The sequence below is a fragment of the Microtus ochrogaster genome, unplaced genomic scaffold, assembly GCF_000317375.1.
Source record: "Microtus ochrogaster isolate Prairie Vole_2 unplaced genomic scaffold, MicOch1.0 UNK30, whole genome shotgun sequence".
Taxonomy (NCBI): Eukaryota; Metazoa; Chordata; class Mammalia; order Rodentia; family Cricetidae; genus Microtus; species Microtus ochrogaster.
This window is the reverse complement of record NW_004949128.1, coordinates 1426360-1445762: the sequence shown is the minus strand read 5'-3', so window position 1 is coordinate 1445762 and position 19403 is coordinate 1426360. Positions and strand designations below refer to the sequence as shown.

The 19403-nt window shown below is 43.1% G+C and overlaps 1 protein-coding gene across 4 annotated transcripts in view; it reads left to right on the top strand.

Moving 5' to 3' along the window:
* Ebf1 (EBF transcription factor 1) overlaps positions 1 to 19403 on the top strand; it is a 398525-nt gene that overhangs the window by 15429 nt on the left and 363693 nt on the right. For all 4 annotated transcript variants that reach the window (XM_026789805.1, XM_026789807.1, XM_026789806.1 and 1 more), the window contains exon 6: positions 9951 to 10019. In XM_026789805.1, coding sequence (XP_026645606.1) covers positions 9951 to 10019 — 69 coding nt within the window. The remainder of the gene's footprint in view (positions 1 to 9950; positions 10020 to 19403) is intronic.

Here is a 19403-nt window from a genome sequence, read left to right as displayed (position 1 = left end):
TTCTCTTGAAGTCCACGGAGGCTTCTGTTTGGGTCAACTTGAAAGTTATAGTTCCTTCTTTTGAGTTCTTCTACTTAATATAACCCCCATACCCAAGCCTCATTTCTCCTTAAACTGATCTCTTTTTTTTTCTTTTCTCCTTGCATTTGGTCTTTGACTTACCCTATTCATATCTGAACATGAAGCTAATATTTCTTGGAGGTAGTGAGCTTTGAGATTGGGGCAGGATAGTGAAAAGGAGTCCCTATGCTCCTCCCATAGGAGTCTTCTCACGTTGGGCTGTAATCATGCTGATGTGGTATCTGAGACCACCGTCACCTCCATGGCCTCAGCCAGGCCTGCAGGAGAGGGGCAAGAGCAAGGGATAGCCTTTTGACTTGTGCTCCTATTCCTTATAAAAACAATCCAGTATTTTGCTCCCTATAGCTCTCAAGGAATTGTATAAAGCAGGAAGATGCCACTCTGCATCAGAGAAAGGCTCCTAATTGCTTTGTTAGGAGCAGGGCTCCCTGGCACAGTGTATACTGGGCTGCTAAATGTCGTTGACCAATCCATCTGAGTCTTCAGCTGCTGTTTCAGCATGGGCAGCTCTCCTCTGCTGTTCATGGACTCTTCTGGAAAACAACCTCAGAACTCTACAGGTGGAAGTAGAATCAAAATGGCTTCATGTGTTTCCTGAATGAAATCCCAAATACTAACATTTGGGTCTCTAAAAATTCCATGTTTCCTTTTTTTATTATTTTTTTAAAAATATAGTTCTGATTTATAGCTCGAAGATGTAGAAGAGTTTCACACATTTTATTTCGGTGATTTGTAAAACTTGTTAATTATTCTTAAAGCTAGGTTGCTTTCCCTCAGATTTAAGACAACAGTAGCCGAATGCTCCCAAATGATGTGGGATTCCTTCCATTAGTGGGGAAAGTCAGTTTTACCCTGTGTGTAAATATCATCTAGGTGAGTGGTACCTTTTGGAATTAAAGGAGAAAAATCCATTTTGAAAAGCAGTAAAACATGACCTTGTCTGTATTACTACTTCCCCAAGCGTTTCTCTCCGACTTTAGCCTTCTACAATTAGCATACCATTAGAGGGACCCCTCCAAGTAGAGCTGCTCAGGATTGGAGCAAAACAGGAAACAGGAAGATGAATTTCAACCAACAGGCTAGGCGCTATCTATACATTGCCTATTTGCATTTTGTATCTGCATATGTTTGGATTATGCCGGAGAGAATTCTATTCTTGAACTACTTAGAGATATATTATGCCTCTCACGCACAAGCCTCCCCTCGATTAATGCAGTTTATATTTTCCTTGTTTTTAAAATTCATTGGTCCAAAGTGCTTTATGATGCTGGTTGGTGTGCTTTACTGCTGACGGTGCCTCTATTTTTCAGCAACATAAAAATAGCAAAAATAAAATTCTCAAGCCACTGAAGGCAAATGATGCTGTGTGTACCGCCCGGCTAAGAGGGAAAAGCCATATTCCAAATGTCATCTTGCTAATGTTACAGATTACGGCTTTCCTGGCTGCCTATAGATGCGGAAGGGGTACTGTTTGTTTACCAGGCTGCCATGACCCCATTACACAAACCTGTCATCTATTGTGTGGCTAACAGTCTTTTAAATTGCAAATCTGATACTCTTTAGGGGGCTCCAGGAAGAAAATTCTCACTTTCCATACCATCCTATTTCTCTTGATTTCTTGCCTCTTGTAAGTGGAAGTTGGGTTGTGCTGAATTTGCACCAGGGGTGCAAATGCAGCCTCAATTATAAGCATAAAATTAGAATCTGTTCACCATTAATCAGCCTGGCTAATTGCTATGCACCACCATTAGCCATATGGTGTGAAAGACAGCTTGCTCTCCCCAAGATGAAATTTCTTCATTGCAGACATGAAATAGTGAAGGCCCTGGATTTTAAAATAGCTTGTTTTAGATATTTAATTTCTAAACAACTTTCTGTAGTGCTTTCTATCAAAGCTAACGGCACAATAAAACTTTGCGTGGATGTCACAAAAGCTGTGTGTTTATAGTGTGCTGGCTGTGATGGAGGAGACAGAATTTCGTTCCACAAGAAAGGGTTTTGTGCATTCTGTTCATCACAGGCAAATGGAAGGGAAAAGGAAAAGATAAGCAAGGCACACACGTGTCTCACGTGTTGTAAATTAGGGAAAACAAACAAAACAAAACAAAGCTTTGTGTTTTGTGGAGAAGGTGATCCCATTGTGTGGGATGGCTAAAGGAACTGACTTCATGAGTTTATAAATATTGACTGCTGAGGACAACCTCTTTGATTGGATGATGCGGAGCACTTCCAAAACATAAGAGTGCTTCTGCCTTTTGGTGATTTGGAATCTATCACACCAATCATGGTGGTGAAGTTCTTAAGATAACATGGTTCCTTGGATTTGTTAAAATTTGTTTTTATTGAGCTATATATTTTTCTCCGATCTCCTCCCTTCCTCTCCCCTCCCCTTCTACCCTCTCCCATGATCCCCGTGCTCCCAATTTACTCAGGAGATCTTATCTTTTTCTACTTCTCATGTAGGATTCTCTTAGAGTCCTCTTCGTTGTCTAGGTTCTCTGGGATTGTGAATTTGTAGGCTGGTTTTCTTTGCTGTATGTCTAAATGCCACTTATGAGTGAATACATATTATATTTGTCTTTCTGGGTCTGAATTACTTCACTCAATATGTTTTCTAGATCCATCCATTTGCCCACAAATGTTAAGATATGATATTTTTTGTCCACTGTGTAGTACTCCATTGTGTAAACGTATCACATTTTCCTGAATACTTTTTTTTCTTAACGAGTTGGATTCTGTAAGGGGTTTGCTTATGTGAGCACCCTAACTTCTGTGTTTAATGGAACCCAGCTTGGCTGGGGGGCTTGGAATCCTGCTTTCCAGAGATGCAGAGTACAGCAGGGGTTCGTTTTCAGTACCCAGGAAGAGGACAGGTTTTAGGCACACTAAGGGAGAATTCTTGCTTCTTTTCTTTTCTTTTGGAGAAGAATCATGAATCTTAGGCTAGCCTGTTTCCTCTTTTGCTTCCTTATTAGGCATTTTCTTTTTTCCTTCTTCTTTTCCAGGTTTAGGCTAACTTCCTCCTTCAGACACCAGCTTAAGTAGGGCTTCTCCAGGGAAGCACCTCTGGCCCTTGGCCCAAGTTATATTCCCTTGTAAGCAGTCCAGTGTAGCAGGTGCTTTTAATTTTATAGCACTCTGTGCGCTTGCAAATGACACCTAACTGTCTGTCTGTATTCGGCCATGCCCCTCAAAGGCCCGGAAGTGACTCACTTTTCCTCCATGCTTCAGTCGTCCCATTTGTGAAATGGGACGTCAATACTGTCTCATAGAATAATAATTAAGATGAAATGCCATTCGTTCCTATAAACTCTTTCCACAATGCTAGGCAGAGTCAGAACTGAAAGCCTGTTATGATTCGAAACAATATTAATAGAAGCAGTAGTAGAGGCATCATTTGTGCCTGTGGGTGCTTAGTTGCTCAAAGTAACTGATGGTAAGAAAATGTTGAAAAGAGGCTTAGTTGTCTATCAGAATCTGAATATACCTGTTCTATTACAGTTGTCGGGGCTATGTGTCTTTATTTCTTAGTGCCTACTACGTGCAAGGGCTTGTTGCAAGAGGCGGGAGAGCTTGAAGTTGGAAGCTTTATGTAGCCAATTCGACTTTACTGGGCAAAGGGTCTCATGTGACGGCACGATGAGGCAAAGGACTGTGTTTGAGAGGCAAGGTGGAAGAGTTGTAGCTGGGTCATAGGAGTGAGAATGGAGAGCGATGAGATGGGAGAGGGATTTTTGAGGCTGCATTAAGGAGAGTTTGTGGTCCAGGAAGAATTGTTGTGTGAAAGTTTATAGCTGGGCAGACCTGCGGCCTGGAGCTGGCCAGAGGGACTTGATCAAAGATAACCAACTTCAGACTATGCTTTTCAAAGTTGAGAACCAAAACGGCATGGAAGGCAGGGTTGGGAAGTGTGGAAGAAGAGGAATAAAGGAGAGAATGGCTCCATTCTTGAGAGGAAGAGTCACATTGAGTAAGAAGGTCGCACTGTAGAATTATGAAGTATCTTGCGCATACGGGGCTCAAGAATGAAAAAGGGGGTAGCAACGTATGGAAATCAGCCCTGAGGGTATCCTAGTGCTGATGAGATGTACATGGGTACAAGGAGCAAAAACCCCCAGGTCGCTGGTGACTCAGGAAGTAGATAGATGCCCTGGGGCTGGCCACAGTTTTGAATGAACCCAACTGGCAAGAAGTGCTGGCCACTCTTACAGGAGAATGCTGATCAGTGGACAAACGAACTCTAGAGAAATGAAGGAGGACTAGACAATGTTAGCAAACATGGAAAAAAATAAATCGGGAGAGAAGAGTTCCAGATATGAACCCCATTAATTCACAGGGCCTAGAGTGCCCTGGTAGGACAGACTGAGCAAGGTTGCGTGCTCAAAGATTAAGTCTTCTGGAAACTGACTTTTAGGGGTGGCAGGCTGATGAAGGACAGAAGAGTCAACGGATTAGATCCCTCCTGAGCTCATCCCCTTTGTAAGTATTAACCAGGCTATCCAGTAATTCACGAAGCCCCTTCTCCAGCCACTTTGACTGAGGAGGGTAGGATTCTTCATTTTTATTGAGACGCTCAGTTTGAAATGACTCCTTTAGCAAGGAGCAGTTGCACCTGTCTGTAATCCCTGCACTTGGGAGGCAGAGGCAGAGGATTGCTGCCGAGCTGAGGCTAGCCTGTGCTGGATGGTGAGTTCTGCCCACCCCCCTCCCGTCAGCGCTGCGTAGCAAGACTCGGATCTTAATTGTCCCCACCCGCTACCCAAATGGCTCATCTCTCCAGTGGCAAGAGGCTCTTCTTCCAGAAAGAAGTTATGTGCTTGAGACGACAATCCGCAGGCACCAAGCCTAGGGAGCCTTCAGATGTTTCCTGCCCTGATTTATGAACCAGCGAGTCAGCTCACTGGAAATCCGCCACCTGTGTTAGGCCGCTAAGGCAGGGGCTCCCATGTCTGCTTTTTCTCTAAGTATGCAGAACTGGCTGGGAAAGACACGGTCATGCTGAGCAAGAGGCTGCTGTTCTGAGTCTCCAGGGCATGTAGCCCATGCCAGGTGTGGGGGACCGACTGCTGTGACTGGCCACATGGCAGTCCTGTCATTTGGGTTGCAGATTAAAAAGGCAAGCAAAGGGCAGTGGCACTGGCCTGCTTTTTTGGGACCCTGATCTTGGGCAAATTAAGTTAGGCAAGCCCAAGTCCGCTCACTAGATGCCCGTTGCAGGGATCGTGTGCCCAGCCTGTGCGCGCACAGATGGCAGGAGGCTGAGTGACGCTGTGTGAGCGAATGGGGGCCTCAGGCATGCTCATTCTGTTTGCTTTGATCAATGTGCTTACTTTTCCCTTTAAGAGCTTCTTCAGCTGTGTCATTTACCGGATTGCTCCAGTAGAATCCCTCTTCTGCCTAAACGTTAGTGAATTTTGCTCTTTAGCTTGGCCCTCCTGGTTGATGCCTGCCCTGCCTGGAGTGGAGATCAGTGCCCATCTTGCTTTCTTTGACTTTAGTAGAAAGAAATGGGTCAGTTCTGACTATCTTCCATGGTAGTATGTCAACCCTACCATTTTCTTTTTAGTGTATAGAGTTCCATGGATACAAACTTGCACACACACACACACACACACACACACACACACGTACTTCAAGGTACATACACACATGTATTACATGTACATACATGCCTGTGGACATCTTTGTCAGTTTTTCGCCGATATGATAAAATGTCTATTGGAAACTAATTAAGAGAGGAAGGATTTCTTTTGGCTCATTTTTCAAAGGGTCCCATTGATGGTTGCTTTGTATTTCTGGGACCATGATGGGGCAGAACATCATGGCAGAAGGACCTGGTGGAGAAAAGCTGATGGCCAAGAAGCAGAGATAGGGATCTAGCAATGGTCCAGGGCTAGGTACAGCCCACAAGGATATGTTCCCAGAGACCTACTTCCTTCAGTCAGTGCCACTAAAGTTTCCAGAACCTCCAAAAATAGTGAAACTAGTTAGGACTTAGTCTTGATAGGAGCCTGTGAGGGGCATTGCATGATCCTATCTTACCTGTCTTTGTATCTTATGGGTGATATTGTATGCACTTCTGTGGTGGCTGAGATGTTGCGGGGAATGTTGGCTGTATGATACAGCAGTGTGACCCAAGAAACAGTAACCCGTCTAAGCTAGCTCCATATTTTCTTCCTAAGTGTGTAGTGACTTCCATTACTTCCTTTTTCTGTTTTCTGGATTCTCACTATTTAGTTTCCATCCTGTCTTTTTCATATGTGTGTGCCTTTGGGTCCCTTGGAGTCAGAGCTTAGAGATCTGGCATAATTCATCTGTTATCCGGGGTTCTGTGTGTTGTGGAGATGAGGACTGTCCAGGAGATGAAGAACATCTCTGGGGATAAGAGTGACATTGGTTTGGAGGAGGTGGTTTGGTGGGCAGGATGGGTAGAGTACGCAATGCTTGCCTAGGAAGTCAGCTTTGCTTTTCTGTCTGCCATGTCCCTTACAGGCCACCATACTTATTCATAACGTTGTTGATTAATATTCACCCAATCATTTATTCATTGAGTCATTTAATAGCTGAGCTCTGATATTCTATCTTAAGCTCTATGCATGAGGGAATTGATATGGTCAATTTCTACCTTCATGTCACATAGGAAGTAGCAGAAAGGGAGGATGGAATGGGAAAAGATTCCCAACAAAAATGCCCTAATATGTAAATAACAGGTTGAGTTGCATTATAGTAGCTGCCCCAGAGAAAAACAGCTCAGTTAAGATTAAAGGTGATGTGTCAGGTAAGCCAGGGCATCTACACCAACTTCTAAGGACCAGGAAAAGTAGTTGAGAGCAGAAGCAGGGGGAGCTGCAGAACAGAAACTTGCCCAGCCTGTATCTGAGGTATGATGGAGCGTGTCACGTTGGAGGAATCGCAACTGGCCAGGAGGCTGCAGGTTGGCAAGCTGGAAAGAAAAGGGTGGCAGGCAGGTCAGTGGCCTGGCTTTCTGCCACACCATGGATTTATTCAAAGTACAACGGGAAGCTGTTCAAAGGTCTTAGCCCACGAAATGGCACAGGCCCCTGGCCATTTCACAAAGATCTGCTGGATGGGGCAGACCTAGTAGATGGAGTCAAAGTGGAGACAGCAAAGCCAAGGGGGAGGTTTTGTAAAACTCCCAGTGATAAATACAAGTGACTGGGCTGAAGACAGTGATGGTGGGTAGGGAGAGAAGTCTTGGACTTTAATGTGTGTGTGTGTGTGTGTGTGTGTGTGTGTGTGTGCATGTGTGGTAACCCGTAGTTACAATCCAAGCAAGCTAGAAGAGTTCCCTGAGGACGTTTCATCGAGGGAGGACAGTGGTGAGGGTAGAACCACCCAGGGCCCACTTGTTTCGAGAAGGAGAAGGAAGGAGGGACACCCTCTGCTTTCTCAGCATCTGCTTTCCTCCCTGGATAAAGGGCACATGGCTATGTCAGTGGACTGCTTTTGGCAATCACTCTGTCTACACAGCTCAGGCTTCTCAGACTTGAAGTATAAACAGGGTATAAACCCAAGGGTGATCCTGATACTGCCCCACCTTGGGGTCTTAATTGGACCAGCCATTCTTGATGATGATGCTAACCTGACAAACTGAGAGAACACTGACGGAGGGGACCAGTTCTCAGAAATAATGAAATTAGGTTTTCAAATATTATTTTATACTTTTTGTGCATGGGTTTGTGTATCATGGTGTGTATATAGAGGTCAGAGGACAGCTTGAGAGAATAGCTTCTCTCCTTCCACCTGTGGATCATGATCAGGCTCAGGTCTTCAGACTTGGTGGCAAGCACCTTTACTTGCTGAGCCGTCTTGCTGACCCCTGGAGTTGAGTTTTAAGCTATTTATTTTGTACACATGCCAACCCCTAACAGTTCTCCCCTATGTCTTTATTGGTTTCTGAGGTAGGATATCTGGGGCCTACCACTGCATAGCCCGACTTACTAGAAAATTTTCCTCCAAATCAGAAAGTGACTAGATTATGTGTGGAGGGGGTGTTTTCCAGCTGGGGCTCTGGGAAGGGAAGTGAGATACAATTCTTTCTATTGCCTTCTGCAAATATAGACACAGGCAAGCACCAAACTGATTCATTTCTCAGGAATTCAGTGAAAGAGAAAAAGATGTCTCAATTTTGGTGAAACACTTCCTATGTTTGGAAATATTCCTGGGTCTTGAAAAGTGAAATTCAATGGTAGTATCCAGCAGATATCTAAATTTAGGCTGTGTATTTATGTGTGTTTGTGTGTGTGGTGAATGTGTGCATGTGTATGTTTGTGTGAGTTTGTGTGTGTGTGTGAATGGGTGTATGTTTGTGTTTTTGTGAGTGTGTGTGTTTGTGTATGTGTGTGTCTATGAGCATGTTTGTGTGAATATGTGTGTGTGTGAGTGTGTGTATGTGAAGTTTGTGTAAGTATGTGTGTGCGATTGTGTGTTTGCATGTGTGCGTATATTTGTATGTTTATATGAGTATATGTGTGAGTGTGTGTATTTGTGTAAGCGTATGTGTGTATTTGCACACATTAGAATGTATAAGAGGGATGGAATAAAGTACGTATTTTACTTATGGTATGCAATAGAATCCAGCTCCTGAGGAACCTTCCAGCCTTCTTCACTGATCAAGCATGTTCCTTTATAGTGTAGTCCTGAGTGGAGACTAGCCAGGGGACAGCTTGGTACTTACAAACATATTTCAGATGGATAGTTTTCTGCTGAGCGTGGATATTTTTCAGAAACATGACATTTTTCAGCTGAGGGTTGTATATCTCAGATGGTAGAGTGCATGTTGGAAGTCCTAAATTCAATCCCCAACACCATTGCATAAAGTGGGTATCTACCAATAATCCTAGCCAATACTGAGGAGGTGGTGGGAGGAGGCCCGGCAGTTCAAGATTAATCTTACCTGCATAGCAAGCTTGAAGCCAGTCTTGGATGCCTAAGACCTTGTCCTGAAAGAGAAAAGAAATACATGATCTTTTATTCACTCCTTTGAAACACCTTGGGCTTTTAAATTTTTGGTTATTTATTTATTTATTTATTTATTTTGACCTGGCAGTCTCAAGCACACGACAAAGTAGGATCTGCCTAGCAGGGCTTTCTTCGCTTATGGCTGTTCTTCTTGTGTTCTCATGTTTACAAACAGGGTTGTGCTGGCCAATGGATCCATTGTTCCCAGTTTTCTCAGGAAACTAAAGTGGTGGCCAGTGCTGGCCATCAAAGCCAAGGAGACTGAGGCTAAGCTTTGGGCTTTCTCCTGTCTCACCTTCTCCTTACATGGATCAGTATGTGTGGCCTTTATTCTCAAGAAGGCATTCAAATGCAAACTGTCATTGCTCAGGGATTTTTTTTGAGAAGGCTGTGGTTGAAGGAAGTGCCACCCATCAAAAAGAGGAGAAAAAAAGAATCCACTTAACACAGAACGACTAGAGGGAGAGCAATCACTCATCCTCATTATTGACGCCTTCCACGCAATTAGTGTGTTCTCGAGGGAAGGGTGTTTGATCCACCCACGACCCTGCATATTTTCATTGGGTAGATGTGAGAACACAGTACTTCACAGTGAACCCTGCCAATACCCGCCGTAGTGAAGGAGAGACCCCAGCTTAGGGCTGCATTCCTGGCTCTGCGAGGGCCCTCTCCCTCTCCTGTCCTCTGAGCACGGAGAGGTTAAGCCTGGCCATTAACCCATAAGTGACCCACGTAGAGTTTTCTGTTCCTGGGATCCGTTGATTGCCAGGTACAGCTTTGTGGTAATTCTAGCATTTGCCACCCAGCAATTTGAACCTTCTGTCTGCTTAAATGATGATTTTACGTGGTAATGGTTGGTACTAAATCCTCTCGCTTTTGCTCCGCAGCCGCTGTTGTGACAAGAAAAGCTGTGGCAATCGAAATGAGACTCCCTCAGATCCAGTGATAATTGACAGGTAGGGACCACTCTTCTTTCACTGGGTTCTCAGTCCTCATTATATGCAACACCTGCTTTGTGTCGCTCATCGGCGCGGCCTAGGGATGCGTGCGGCTGAAGTTTGCCTGTTGGTCCTGACTTAGACTGCGCCGAGTTATTGTGATTTCTGGGAGAGCCATATGGAATGTTCTTTGGAGGCCTGTTTCTTGGATGGCTCTGGTTTCGTGCCTGATTAATGCACATAAAGTAATATATATATATATATATATGTATGTTCATTCCTCACGCTCTGTGGTTCAGTCCCCATGGTGTATCAGGAAGCTTCAGAGATAAAATAATAATAGTTTTTGTGATTTATGAAATGTGGTTGGGTGCTTATAAATATTTAACTTTTATTTGAAAAATGTTTGAATCATTATCACTTTTAGCTACAGTAGTTCTGTTGGACGTAATCCATCTACATTTTAAGGTTTTATTTATGCATAAAAGCAGTTTAAAGAGATCTGTGAACCAAGATTTTTCTCCTGTTATTTCCGGGCTTGATTGCAGCTCGCACAGCATTGTACGTTGATTAATTTATCCTGCTTGTCTTAATTATTGTGTTTTTAAACAGATCCATATTACTAATCTGACATGACCAAGTAAATCACTATAGAACAATACATCTGTTTCAGTTCGCCAGTGCAGTTTTGAGTCAGTGTGCACACATCGTGCAGGATGGCATCCCAAATATTCATTTTACGTTTTAATTATTGGAATTCATTGTATGGAAACATGTATGATAAACCATTCGTTACATGGCACTACTCATTGAGAAGTAAATGGCCTGGAAGCTTTATGGAGACTGTCAATTGTCAGCTAGGAAAAGAAAAAAGAATCTTCATTCAAATGAGGCAGATTCCTTCACTGAGGAAATCAACAGCCAAGTGCATGTCCCATTTTGGGCTTTGATAATATTGTCTTAGACAACAGCAACACAAAGATGCAACAAGAACAATTCGTTAAATTCCTTGTGTTTGTGAATTTTGCTTTATCATTTTTCAGGTAAAGAAACCTAGGTGTCTATTTTGTTCATTCTAGTTTCTGTCCAAAGACTTTTTGTTATGACCTCTGTGAGTCTTCAGGATCTTAGCTCAGCCCTGATCACCAAGTAGCTCTGTAAAACTTTCACTTTAACTGAGTATTGTAGTCAGAGATCTCATGCTAATAGTCACGAATATATATATATAAAATATTTGATATGTATAATAGCATCTTAATTCCCTGTTATGAGGCGAAGGTTCACTGTATGGTGATGTTGTCTGGTGTCCATTGAATGAGAATGGCGTGCTTCTCAGATATATCATTCATAAGACTGTATTTTCTGACCCGGAAGATAAAAATCTCCCAAAGAATAAGGTCAGAGGCCTACCTCCCTGCGGCTGGTGTCATTTGTGTATCCCTCTCAGAGCGCTGCTTCCTTTTTTAAGCAAGTGTTTCCTACTCTTGCATTAAAAAGAAAACATCTCATCAAAGAGCCAGCCCACAGACTCAGCAAACTTTGAAACCATAAGCATTCTGTGGTGCCTCCTGGTCCTTTTAGGTTTACGTGGTGACGAGGACTTACTGTGCCACCCGCAATGAAAACACTTTTTCTCCCCTCTCTTTTGCTTGTGAAAGGGTTAGGCTTTAACGTTCTTCATTGGGTTTAAGCTGTGACTCCGATGCAGAAGGCTGATAGGACTGTGGTTTGAATCCCATCTGATTTTGACCTGTTCCTGTGGGTTGCGATGGCAGGAGAAACTTGACTCAGCGGAGCTGTAATTAGCCCGCCCCATGTTTTTGAAACAGGATTGTGTTACCTGGATTGCATTAGTGTGGCTTCTATTGTCGCCGCCTTGCATCTGTCCCAGTAGGGTACTTAAAACCCTTTCTTGGCTGGGGGAGTTCAAACAGTTTAGGCAAAATAAGTCTACACTTTAGGCGGTGGGTGCTTTAGTGATATTATTCCTGACATCTATCCTTTTCTTCCACCCAGCCCCACTCCCCCTCCCTTCTTTCGATTAGACAAAGTAGAAAACCTTGTATAGCTAGGTTGATTTCTTTTAAGGTAGGGGCATTTTAAAACCGTCTGAGACATCCTGGATGTGTTCGGTCCCAATATCTATTTATTTGCTGGTGTTTGCCGCTGTCTGACACGGAGCTACCTTTTCAGGCAATGAGACCAGTTGATAGGCATAGCTCCCTGTGGGCTATTTTTATTTGCATGTGAGTTTTCAAAGTTCTTCGCTCCTTCAGTTTGCCAAAGATATAAAAAAAATGAACAAACCTCCAGTCGGGTCTCTGCCGATACGTGAAACTTCTCTTTCTAATGGCGAGGGATGAAAATCACAAGAGCTCAGGCAAGGACGGACAAAACAAAATATTTTTCAACTGCACAGAATTGCTGCAAAGGGCAAAAATATGACGGCAACGGTGTTTGAATTTCAGGTTCCAATTTCGTTGCGTGTTACAGATTGCATAACTCCATGCTTAGGGTTTGCTTTGCTTTCAGATTTATGGATCTGAGTCCCTGAGCCTGCTGCCCTCAATAGCAACACGTTCTTATACTATGCATACTGTACTCAACATAAGGCCGAGGGTGTGGGCTCTTGTGGCCTTAGAAGTTAGCAGAGCTTTAACACACAGCCACCTCTTTTTGAAAGCTAATAGTTTCTAGCTCCTTTTGCTTGACCTTCAGAATTTGGAAGAACACTGCTATTTTTTTCAGTCAAAGGACTTTTAGCAGTGATTATTCAGGAAGGCTATTTATAGTGAAGAATGGAAGAGGCTTTTTGGTCACACAGCACTGGTGCAGGGCCAGCCGTTTCTGTGTTAAAACTTGGCTACATTATCTCTTGCCAGTGATTTGGAGGCCAGTTTGGCAAATTGTATATATATGTAAAATGGAATTAACCAAATCAGCAGTTGTACAGACAAGTTTCTATTTCCTTCCAGTGGCAAGCAACAAAGTAAGAAAATATGACCCAAATGACTTCTTTTCAGTCAGGACAATTTGTCAAAATGCTTATTGGAAAATTGCTATGTGGTATAGGAAGGGTGCATCTGGAGCCGGCTGCTGGGTTACGTGTCTGCTCAACGCCAAAGAGCTTGATTAAGAATCATAAAACCCCAGCCTGTGCCCAATGATCCAGCTATTTGGGCTGTGCAGACATGGGAAAAGTCAAATGTGTTAGGTTTAATAGCTGATGAACAGGAACTAACAACAGCAAATTTCATTATCATTGAACTAAAGGGCTATGTGTGGTCATCGGTGTTAAAGTAAAAAGCAAAAACTGACTTTCCAGTTACTGAATGAAGGTGTGTGTTTGTGGGGCGGGGGGGGGGGCTGACTTAACATCCGCGCACTAACTCAGATCTGGATTTCAAAGGTTCGCAGTGAAATTCCTGTTTGGAAATTGAGTATGTTGTAGTTCCATTACTACAGTGAATATCCTTGTGTCCTAACCTTTTCCCTTGGAGTGATCTTAGTTCAATAAATAAAACCTCATTAGGTTATTCCCATTTCAACGAGTTTATTAAATTTTGCAGGAGTAATTAGCATAAGCTGTGCTAATTTTTCTGGAAGACTAATGACGGAGGTTCTTAATTAGCTTTCCTTTGTAGGAATAGGAAAGAGGATAATGACAAAAGCCGCATAGGGTCCTCTGAATTGGGAACCCACTTTTTTAGAATCCATGCAACTTCTGTCTCTCGACGGAAACTTTGTGATGCACGCTTTGACTGTGCGGATTAAAAGTAAAGACTTTTAGTCTGTATTTAGTTAGCTACAATTAGGATCCTAGCTTGGTTGAAAAAAAAATAACAACTTTATTTTCCTAGCCTTATCTTGGAGTGGTGAGATAGATGAACATGGATGGCCTTACAAAAACACCTCTTTCTTCAAATTCTACCATACCGTTCCTTCCACGGGAAGCACTGTCTCTGACTAGAATATGTGGGACTGGGATGTTCTACATTGTTCTTTAATTTGGCATCAGTGTGATGGATAAAATAGATCAACTAAGCAAATGAAGGCATACGTTCTTAGGACTAGAGATCTTTAGCTGCCCACACACAGAATTTGTTTTTAAGGGACAGAAAGAATGCAGGATAAACTCGTAACATGTGTCTGTAAAAACCCAATTCTATTACGATTATGCATAATGTGGTTCAGGCAGCCTATGAATTTTGGGTCTCCCAAAACCAGCATTTAAAACTTAGATGTTTAAAACCCATCCACACGTACTGGTCTAATGACTGGGCTTGCTGATTGCCACAATCTTGCCTTGTTTTTCTTTTCCATTGTAAGACTCTGTCTGCACTGATACTTAGAGCTAGGAGATACAGAGCTCCAAGTATAACATTAAGAAATGACATGGCTTTTGTGGCACAAAACCCTTAGCTTCTTTGGAATTAGTTCAGGCAACATTTATGCAAAGCTCTCCTAAAATAAAAACCAACACACACACACACACACACACACACACACACACACACACACAAAACAACTACAAACAAACCAAATGGAGAAGAGAAAAAGAACCAAGATTTGTTTTCCAGACCAATCTAAAGTTCTACATCTAGGTCATTTAAATATTAGCAACTCGCTTTTCCATGGTTATGATGCAAATGGTATTGTCAGTTAGGAAATAGCTAGAATGTTCATTTTCCCCTCCACAGGCCAGTTGACTAGAAAGCCTTGGCCACGCTGGGGTTGTTCAGATAGAAACTTTGATTGAAGGTCCAGGCTTGAATCTAAGAGGTCAGGCGGAGAGGCAAGACTTTGTAGACAAGTACAGTTTTATCTCATTATCACGTTAACTTTTTTGACAAAGTTGTTGCCCATGTTTTTACGTTACTGTGACCATCAGCATGATGGGAAACAACAGTCACATGTAAACTCAGGACGCTCATAGGTGATTTTTAACCATTGGGCATGGATGAGCAAATGTATTACGCTGAGTTTCTGAAGGCATTGGGGTCCTTTAGCGAGTAACATCTCTGTCTTTTATTATCAGTGATAAACCCCCAAATCCACACAAAGTGATTTTCTGTCTTTGTGTCTCAGGGGTTTTCAACCTGTCAGTGATGACCTCCACAAGGGTCACATACCATAGATCATTTACATTACGATTCATAACAGTAGCAAAACTGCAGTTCGATGTAGCAATGAAATAATTTTATGGTGTGTGTGTGGGGGGGGTCACTGCAACACTGCAACATGAGCAACCAGCAGGATTGAGAGCTTCTGCCTTAGATGAGCATGAAGATATGCTTCCTAAGCCTTGCAAATAAAAGCCTTAGCCAGGTTCATGACTTCAGTTGATTGCTCGTTCAGTTCTTATCTTCCTCCTCATCATCATTCAGAAGGGCCAATCAGTGAGCAGAGAACTGTTCGGCCCAGCACGCAAGCTGCTCTATGGGTCACCAAGAACCAGAGGTGCAAATGCGTTTCTTAGCGCTCTGATAAACCTTCCCACCTCATTTCCTAACTCTTACTGTTCAGTTAAAACCAAAGGAGGAGAAATCTCCTCCCCAAAGCTGCCCCACATCGGATAATTGCTGTCCTTCTGGCTGCTCTGAGAGGCTTCTATCTTTTCAACAGGGGAGAGTCAGCATCAACACAGAGCATGAATTTGCAGTTGCTTTCTAGCCCTAGTGCATTTTAACATTTGTTTTCTCAGTGGGAATTCACATGTGATTATTAGTAATGAGACTTATGTGAGCCAGTATCATTCTCAATTTTACACGTATCACATGGTACCGTTCTGAGCACGAGCAGAGCTCTTGAACACTTGGGTACGGCTTGCTCCTGTGATAAAAAAAAAATTACTAATACAATTAGCTAATAGCAGTCTAGATTCCATTTGCTATCAGCTCTTCTCAAATACACGGCCAGGATACATTAAAATGCATTTCAAATATGCCGACGGTAGATCATGATGCAAAGTACTTTTGCAGGGTGTTACACTAGAGCAGACGCTGTATAATAAGCAATGGTGGTCTTCCTGTAAAGGGAGTTATGGCACAATTTCCAAGAAATGTGTTTAACAGAGCTTCAGGGCATCGGCAAGTGTGTGTGCGGAACAGGGCCCGTGTGTGGGCTCACAGCGTGGCTTTGCGTCTCACGTCACCATAAGTTTGTTTCTGTGACAGTTTGGGGAGACGCAGGAAAGCATTGCCGGCTCCTCGGTGTCAGTGACTTTGCACAGCTACTTGACGATTCTAATTCATCAGTATAATAAACATGCTTTTACTTTCAAATAAGTTGTTTAGCGTTGAAAACAAGCCAAGCAACCCCTACAAGTATGGCACTCCATTGATAGGAATTCTCATTCCCCACTACCGTCAGTGCCTGGCCAAACTCTCTAATTAAAAAAAAAAAATTGGCCAGATATAAAAAACCCCACTAAGAAGTTCCAGCCTAAAGAGATGGTATTTTGATCATTTTAATTTGCATGAGATGTTATCTAAAATAGGCTACCAATTCTTTCTCCTCCTTCCCTCCTATCCCCTTCCCGCCTCCCCTCTCCATCTCTTTACAAGCCCTGTAACTATATACTGTTCAGGACAGTGTAAAAGTGACTCCTATTGCAACCAATGAAATATGGTGAACAGTACAGGTCTGTCTTTGGTTGCGCGCTGTCTGTAGGAGTGTGGGTAGATGAAGATAAATCTCCCTTGCAAACTATTTCTCCAGTTACAAGCCTTTGTCCAGAAGCAAATGAGGGTTTTAATGTTACAGTACTTGTTATAATAGAATTTTAATTGCCTTAATCCTGGTAGAGTATGACACACACATGCGAGAGAGAGAAAGAGAGAGAGAGAGAGAGAGAGAGAGAGAGAGAGAGAGAGAGAGAACATTCTTAATGGAGAGAGAAGCCAAGCTCCCAAACAAAACAACAGAAAACCCTACCGCTTTTTCCTTTGAGGGGGTCACTTATAAAAAAGATGTGAAATTGTTTAGGTGGAAACAATCCCTTGCCATTTCATCCTTCTCAGACAGACTTCACCTTCAGTGGAAACACAGTGACGTGCTTTGGTAATTTTTAATTTTAAAGGTAAAATGCTTGGTTCCAGTTGTGAACATCCCCCTCCCCCCCATACACAACTCACTTTTAACAACTTCAGTAGGCAAGCTGGCAAATTAGCTAGCTCGAGCCCACTTAATAACTTCTAAAATGGCCCTCGATGACTACAGCGTCGCCCTGACTGTTTGAAGCACAATAGTTTCATAATATAATAAAAAGTAACGGTGTTAGGCAACACGTCTTTAATAAGATATTATTCGCGCCTTTGCCATGTGCGACGGGAGCTGCCTCTCACTCGGCGGCCTTTTGATTCCTCTCAATAAGATTATTTCAAATACTCTAATCCCGAATCATTGACATGAATACAAAAGCCTGGTGACATCTAATAGATGCCTCTTAGCTTTGCGTTAGCTCTTGTTCCCTTCCTTTTTCTTCTCCTTTTACCTGACAAAAAGCTTACGGACACTTGGGCTCTGTCTCGCAGGAACAGCATGGAGGGTTCCTCATGAAAAATAAAGGAGGAAAAAGACTGACGGAGGCCCGATAAGCTACGGAGTGAAGGACCATAGATTAAAAGTAAATGCCAGTAAATCCTCCTCTGTACACTCACTCCTTCGCTCATTGTTTTCTTTAACACTTTAAGTGCCAGGGCAAGGGGAAGAGGGAGGAGGGTTAAATGAAGCATGTCCCGGCTTTTTATCTGGACGTGGTCACTGTATATATGGTACAGGGCTTGGGCGGGATTGTCATGTTTTCATTCAGACTTCGTTGTGATGGTGAAAAAGAAAAGCCCTTGCAATCACTATCAACAATTTCTCAAGCCCCCCCCCCCCTTTAAACTCATTCTCTGTTCAGCTGACCAACATCGATGCTATGTTCCGGATGAGTATTGTGTGAACAAGCCGTTCTCTGTAGGGTGTAGACACTGGGGGCTCGTGATGCTGGACAGTCAGGGTTGAAGTCCTTCTAGTAATCCGTGATTTGAAAGTGATCGAAGTAGAGTGTTAGAATATCTTGTTCCCTGGCAGCAGCTTCTGTATTTGCACGTGGAACTGCTCCTGCTGGAGCTGGAAATCCTTAGGTGGGCCGGAGGGCCCACCCTGGATCAGACCCTGGGGACTCATGGAGGAGGAGTTATTCCTGGAGACACATGCTTTTCTCTGTCTTTCCTGAGCAATCATGGTTGACCAATACTCTCTTTTACTCCCTTTGCAGATAGGACCCAACAATTTATTATTGTCCAGTACTTAACTATTGAGGAGTTATCCCCTTTAAAAATTGTGTTTCCCATTTATTAAGGTTCTGATCTGTCATTAATATCTCATAATTAAAAAAAATAGTTTTGGGTGCAGTCTTGACTGAAAACTTCCCCCAAAATGGGAAATAAAAGTTAGTTTAAAGAACTCTAGGATTGCCTTTAGGTTTGATCCTCTCCCCGCCTCTCCTGTCGCCTCCTCCCCCCCCCCCACACTATCAAGACAGAAAACAGAAAATGATCAGTTTCTTTTAACTGTTAGGAAGTCCTTTGGAAAAGGAAGGTAGTAAAATGTTCACTCTGCTCTTTGAAACCATTGCCAACCGCGTCAGAAGCCTCTGTTTTCCTAAGTGGTCGTGATACTTTCTTTTTTTTTTTTTTTTGGTTTTTCGAGACAGGGTTTCTCTGTAGCTTTGGAGCCTGTCCTGGAACTCCCTTGGTAGACCAGGCTGGCCTCGAACTCACAGAGATCTGCCTGCCTCTGCCTCCCGAGTGCTGGGATTACAGGCGTGCGCCACCACCGCCCGGCTTCGTGATACTTTCTTAAATTCGGACCCTAACCTTTACTGCATGCTGTATACACCGCAGAATATCTTCAAACCACCTGATACCATCTTCCTGCAATTACAGGCAAAGACTGCCCCGCTTGGGATATCCGTGTGTTCTTATAAAGATCAACCCCCGAGCATAATCAAACAAAGTGGACACAATATCTGATCACTGTAAATGTAATTGTTCCATACAGAGTCGTGGCACAATGCGAGCAGATTTTGGACACTGTAAAATGTGTTTTTTCAGAGGCTGCCCATCCCACCAGTGACCTCAGTCTGGTGGTGCATGAGCCTGAGGTGCTAGCCCCTGAGGAAATGACGAGAAACTCCACACCTCCAGTTCTCAGCTTGATTTTCCTCTTCTCCCCTTCATTACTTAGTGGCGCGGTTTGCAGGACCTCTTGGCATGCCTGTTACGTCACCTTTCTTGATAGCCGAATTTCATCTCCTCATGTGTTTCTCTAAGCACAGTCCCTTCCCAGTTTCTTATTACTTACACATTTAACTTGTGGGACTAAAAATGAAAGTAGCGATCCAGAGAGAAA